General features: G+C 36.1%; 1 protein-coding gene across 1 annotated transcript; it reads right to left on the reverse strand.

Annotated features, from left to right (window-relative positions):
* Nucleotides 1–1,392: 1,392 nt before the first annotated feature.
* Nucleotides 1,393–3,978, reverse strand: LOC139864372 (uncharacterized). Its single transcript, XM_071852950.1, has 6 exons — nucleotides 3,774–3,978; nucleotides 3,411–3,701; nucleotides 3,114–3,263; nucleotides 2,373–2,858; nucleotides 2,132–2,280; nucleotides 1,393–2,064 (listed from the first exon to the last, which is right to left on the reverse strand). Exons 1-6 carry the CDS (start codon nucleotides 3,976–3,978, stop codon nucleotides 1,393–1,395), a joined length of 1,953 nt encoding a protein of 650 aa, XP_071709051.1.
* Between the last annotated feature and the right edge of the window lie 1,350 nt (nucleotides 3,979–5,328).

Raw genomic sequence — 5,328 nt, forward strand, 5'->3', positions numbered from 1 at the left:
GTAAAGTTAAAGTATAGTAAAAGTATAAAACTATGTACGTATAATACGCGTATAAAAATATATAATATTAATTTAAATCGTTATATATATTTAATAAAATAAAATATAAATATCGTTATCTTTATCATACTGGTTAAGTAATGAGTTGTCAAAAAAAATAGATTTCTTAAATCACAGTGGACCTCATAACATAGGCCCGTAATTATATCATAATGTATCTGATAATTCAATCATTTGATATTATCTCTTAATTCTGTCGATAAATATATCGAAACAAATATGTTCATGTAAAGTATCATATATCTAATACTTTGTTAATGTTTTCAGTTAATATTATATATTATATATACATATCTATATACACATAATTATTCGTGAATCGTCAAACACGGTCAAATGGTAATTGATTACATGAATGTAGTTCCAAACTTTTTAAGATTCAACATTACAAATTCTGCTTATCGTGTCGGAAACATATAAAGGTTAAGTTTAAATTTGGTCGGAAATTTCCGGGTCATCACAGATTTTGACCAAGGCGTGCGTTGTCTAAGCAACACTAGCACGAAGCCATTGCTCTTCCTAAAGAAGACAGCACATTGTGAAGCTTAAGGCTCCTTTTCCTACAGTACGATACATCGGTGTAACACATCGTGAAATGATGCATTAACCAATGTTGGTATGAAATGATGTAGATTAGGAAGTCTCCTACACCAAGTAAGATGGGAATTCAGAAGACTCAACTTCCTTTATGGGTGGACTTGAATCATCCTACAATTTTGGGTTTTTTGTGAACCCTGGAAGACTTTGTTTCCTTATTACACACACACACTCATGCAAAGAAAATACAAAATGAAAAAATCATTGAGGTGCCCGCACAATTTAACTTATAAAAATGATAACATTTGCTTAGTAGCAAAACTACACTTGGCTTGTTAACGAGTCAAAAAATTTAAAATTTCCCCAATTTTTCAACAATTTAGTTAAAAATAAGACTCAAGCCAAGTGTATTACATCCGCGAGAATTTATATCTCTCCTCCCATACTTATGATCATGTAATGCCATCGTTTACATGATATCAAAAATATAAAGTATAAATTCGAGAGGACAATAGAGTGAATGGGAAAAACATAACCGAATGTAGAGCAACATAATCGCGAAACGGAATGACAGACGGCTCTGCACTAATAGCCATTCCTCGATTGTCATCACATTATAGTACTTGCAATGATTACAAAAGAACAAACCACAAAAAGAAAAATATTTTTTGATTTTTTTTGGTTTTTCAAATTTTTAGTGTTTTTAAGTTTTAAAACTCACGCAATATACAAGGTTACAAGGATATACATTGTGCAAGTTTATTAACGAGTCTTGCACTAGACTCCTCCTCCTTCTCAACTGATGCCCGGATGGTGGGTTCCCTCATCCTTCAAACCATAGGAACCACCACTTAAATTACCATTATCGATCATACTCAATAACCAATCATCAGCTGCTCTTGACTCCCTAGTTAATTCCCTCAAATTTTCTTTCTCTTTTTCCGGTAAATTAGAAACTAACCGGATTCTAACAAGCTCATCTTTCTCACTCTTAACCTTCTTAATCCGCCCGAATAACCTTCTCATAGACCTATCAACAACACTATCATCGGACAGTTTAACTACGGGTTTTTCTTTAACACCCACACCCCTACACTTAGGATTTTTACTAATCTTAGTTTTATCATTATCAGTTTCACTACTATTAAGCACATTCACATAATCAACGGATGTGGGTGGTGGCTTAACAATAAACTTAGTCTCAAAACTTAAAGTTTTACCTCTATCCCTCAAGACTAATTTCCCAGTCTTCCAGTCAGTTAGTGCCCCTGCAGTTGCTAAAAATGGTCTACCTAAAACAATAGGTATAACTTTATCCGCAATCATATCAACAACCACAAAATCTGTAGGAAATTCTAGTTCACCAACTTTAATCACCAAGTTTTCAATAATACCTACGGGTTTACTAACTGACTGGTTTATCAATCTAACACCCGTAGAAGTTGGTTTAAGGTCACCTAAATTCAACTGCGAATAAATAGAATAGGGCATAAGATTTATACTCGCACCTGAATCAGTCAAACACTTAAAAAACCCCAGAACCATCAATACTACCAGGCACTACGAATGGCCCGGGATCACCCAACTTCGGTGGCATATCACTCTTCTTCACTATAGCAGCACATTCCGCTTCAAGAAACGCGGAGAATGCTTGCTCATGCACGCCCTTCTTTGCCATCAAGTCTTTCAAAATTTTCCATAATTGGGCATACCTACAAGAACATCAACCAAAGGTACATTCACACAAATATTATCAATATTATTCAACGACTTACAAACAGTTTCCTTTGGTTTCTCGGAATGAATAGCTTTTGGATATGGAATGGGCGGCTTGTAAACCTGCAACTTAGGTGAAGATATCACCTTTTCTTCCACTTCGATATTCTCAACATTATTCACACTAATCTCGGGAGGGTCGGTAGTCTCAACACTTTTCACCTCCGACTCTTGATTACCCGAACTAGAAGAACTCCCCGTCATTAAACTCATTAAGTAATTACCATACGCGGGAGTTGTATCACTTACTCGAGTCCAACTGTCTTCGCTATTATGAGTATAAGTCGGAGAAACCTCATCGGAACCATAACTCTCAACACCATAAATAGCATTAACTTGCGAATAATTAGAAACCTGAAGAACTTTATTCTTCACATCACTTCTATTAGTATTCGTGAGAATTGTTTGAACCGGCCCATTATTGTTCGAATTGGTTTGCGTATTAGATGGGAGAGCACCCGGTGGTCTCTCCGTTAGCGATTGAGCTATACGCCCCACATCCCGTTCCAAGTTCTATATCGAGACCTGCTGACTTACCACTTGCTGCTTTGTTGAATCACTATCTTGTCTCAACTCAGAAATACTCTCATCCGTCTTCATTATAAAACCCCGTAATAACTCCTCTAATGAAGGAACCTTATCCACATACAACTGATTCTGATTTCAATTAACGAACCCCGGAGGTCTGTTCCTTTGATAACCTGAACTACCTCCTTAATACTGATTATTGTATTGATTACCCAAGTAGTTCACATGCTCTTCCATCGTTGACTGATTACAATCCTTTGTAAGATGTGGTCCCTGACATAACTCACAACCAACTTTCATTGCGTGCATCTCTTTAGTCATTGATTCCATTTGTCTTTCGACAGTTGCAAGCTGTGCCTTAACTGAAGCAAGTTCATCACTAGTTTAGGTACTAGCGACATGAGATGATCGAGAAACATCCATCTCTTAGTGCCAATCATATGAGTGCGTAGGTGTTTCTGAGATGATGTTTTAAGCTTCGTCCGGAGTTTTTTTCATTAAGGACCCACCTGCAAAAATATCTATTTCTTTTCTTATTGGCACGTTAACACCCTTATAAAAAATCTGGACCTTATTAAAATTGTTCAACCTGTGTTGAGGACAATTACGTAGCAATTTACCAAACCGTGTCCGTGCATCATAGAGTGTCTCGTTTGACTTCTGAACAAAGTGATTAATGTCACTCTGCAATTTCGCGGCCTTTGAAGCGGGAAAGAAACGCTTCAAAAATCTAACTTCCATCGTAGTCCAACTGTCAATTTCACCCTCGGGCAATGATTCTAACCAGTCCTTAGCACCATCTTTCAACGACTAAGGAAAAACCCTTAAATAGATAATAGTATCTGCAACTTGGGCAATCTTGAACAAATTACAGATGCTTTTGAACGATCGAAGATGCTCGAATGCATCCTCTTTCGGTGTACCCCTGAACTGGCACTGATGAGTTATCATATTTAAAATCTGATGCTTGACTTCAAAATCTGTGTTGACTACCGGTTGTGTAATAGCATGTCCAATACCAGCCCTTGTGGCTTTCATCAAAGCTTCCATGGATTGACCCCGAGCTGGTTCACCCATATTAACTTCTTCGTTCTTAATATATTCAAAGTCCGGAATATAAAAAGGTAAAACTGAGAAACCTTCGGCGATTTCTTACTCTTCTTTAGTTTTGCTGCGTGTATGATAAACTCTAGACGGTTCCAGAGTTATAAGTACCTAACCTGCGATGACACCACAACAAAAACCAACGCGTAAAACTGAAAATAACAGAAAAGTAACTTTCACGAAAACAAGTTTTCACAAAAGGATCGAATAACTAAAAGCTTGTAAAATCCTAAGACACACCGCTCCCCGACAGCGGCGCCAAAAATTTGATATGCGGAAAGCACACCTATTCTTATTGTAATATAATTACGAATTCGTCCACAGAGAGCAGCGTTTAAGATTTAAACAACTAATAATTATTCTAAGAATTGGGGGTTTTTGTTTTGAAATTAAGTAAACTAAAAACAGTAGCAAAAGTAAATTAACGAATTTCCAGATAAGGAGAAGTTGTCTCCACTTTAATGTTCAACTAATGACTATGATTGTTCTTTAATTAAAACCGCTTAGTTAAGGTCTAGGTAATTAGTTCATATCGGTCTCAAGAAATCAATGAACTAAAGGCATAATGAATTCAATTTACTCACATAAATTATCATTCCGAGGTCCAAGTTACCATGTAAAATTAATATAGACTTTCTTTTGGTTAAACTCACGTAAAACCTAGGTTAATGAGATCACTCGGAAAAGCCTACACGATTGTGTTATCACAATATCAATTCAATTACCAATTGCACTCACATACAATTGTCTAGATCTAAAAGATGAAGTACAAGCACATGAATATTGATAAATTCACATAAATCAATTTCAATAACCAGTATAATTAAACAAACGATATATAGATGAACACAACAATGGATCTTTCAAGAAAGCACAATTAATTAAACTTAAACCTTAATAAATCACAAGTTAGAACAATCCCAATTCATAAGTTTTACATTAAAGTGAACACAAAGATGTTTAGCCTAACATGGTAAAAGAAAGAACAAAATAACCATTGAAACAAATAGTATTCATCATAAAATCACTTAAATAATGAAGAACAAGGGTACCAATGATTAATGGATGATCCAATCTTCAACCTTGATGTTATGATCTTCAATATTGGTGAAGAGTGGCTCAAAAATGACCCTCCTGGCCTTAGAATTCGTCAAACAGTCGATACCCTAAAGTTGGGGTTAAATAGGGTATTTATAAGGCTGAAATTCGGAATGCTGACCGACCCCGCATTGTGACCGCGATTGTTGACGTGTCCCATTCATTGCGACCGCGATCAATCTATTGCGACATCGATTGAATGCTGAAAAACTTGGATTGCGACCG

Source organism: Rutidosis leptorrhynchoides, chromosome 8 (assembly GCF_046630445.1).
Source record: "Rutidosis leptorrhynchoides isolate AG116_Rl617_1_P2 chromosome 8, CSIRO_AGI_Rlap_v1, whole genome shotgun sequence".
NCBI classification, from domain to species: Eukaryota; Viridiplantae; Streptophyta; class Magnoliopsida; order Asterales; family Asteraceae; genus Rutidosis; species Rutidosis leptorrhynchoides.

Bases quoted from the DNA above. Each gene is read 5' to 3' on its own strand.
- LOC139864372 (XM_071852950.1), bottom strand. From the start codon at position 3,978: ATGGGTGAACCAGCTCGGGGTCAATCCATGGAAGCTTTGATGAAAGCC. The intron at 3,264-3,410 runs GTGGGTCCTTAA...AACTTGCTTCAG, and splicing joins AGAAATAGATATTTTTGCAG to TTAAGGCACAGCTTGCAACT. The intron at 2,859-3,113 runs GTAATCAATACA...TGGGGCGTATAG, and splicing joins AGAGCATGTGAACTACTTGG to CTCAATCGCTAACGGAGAGA.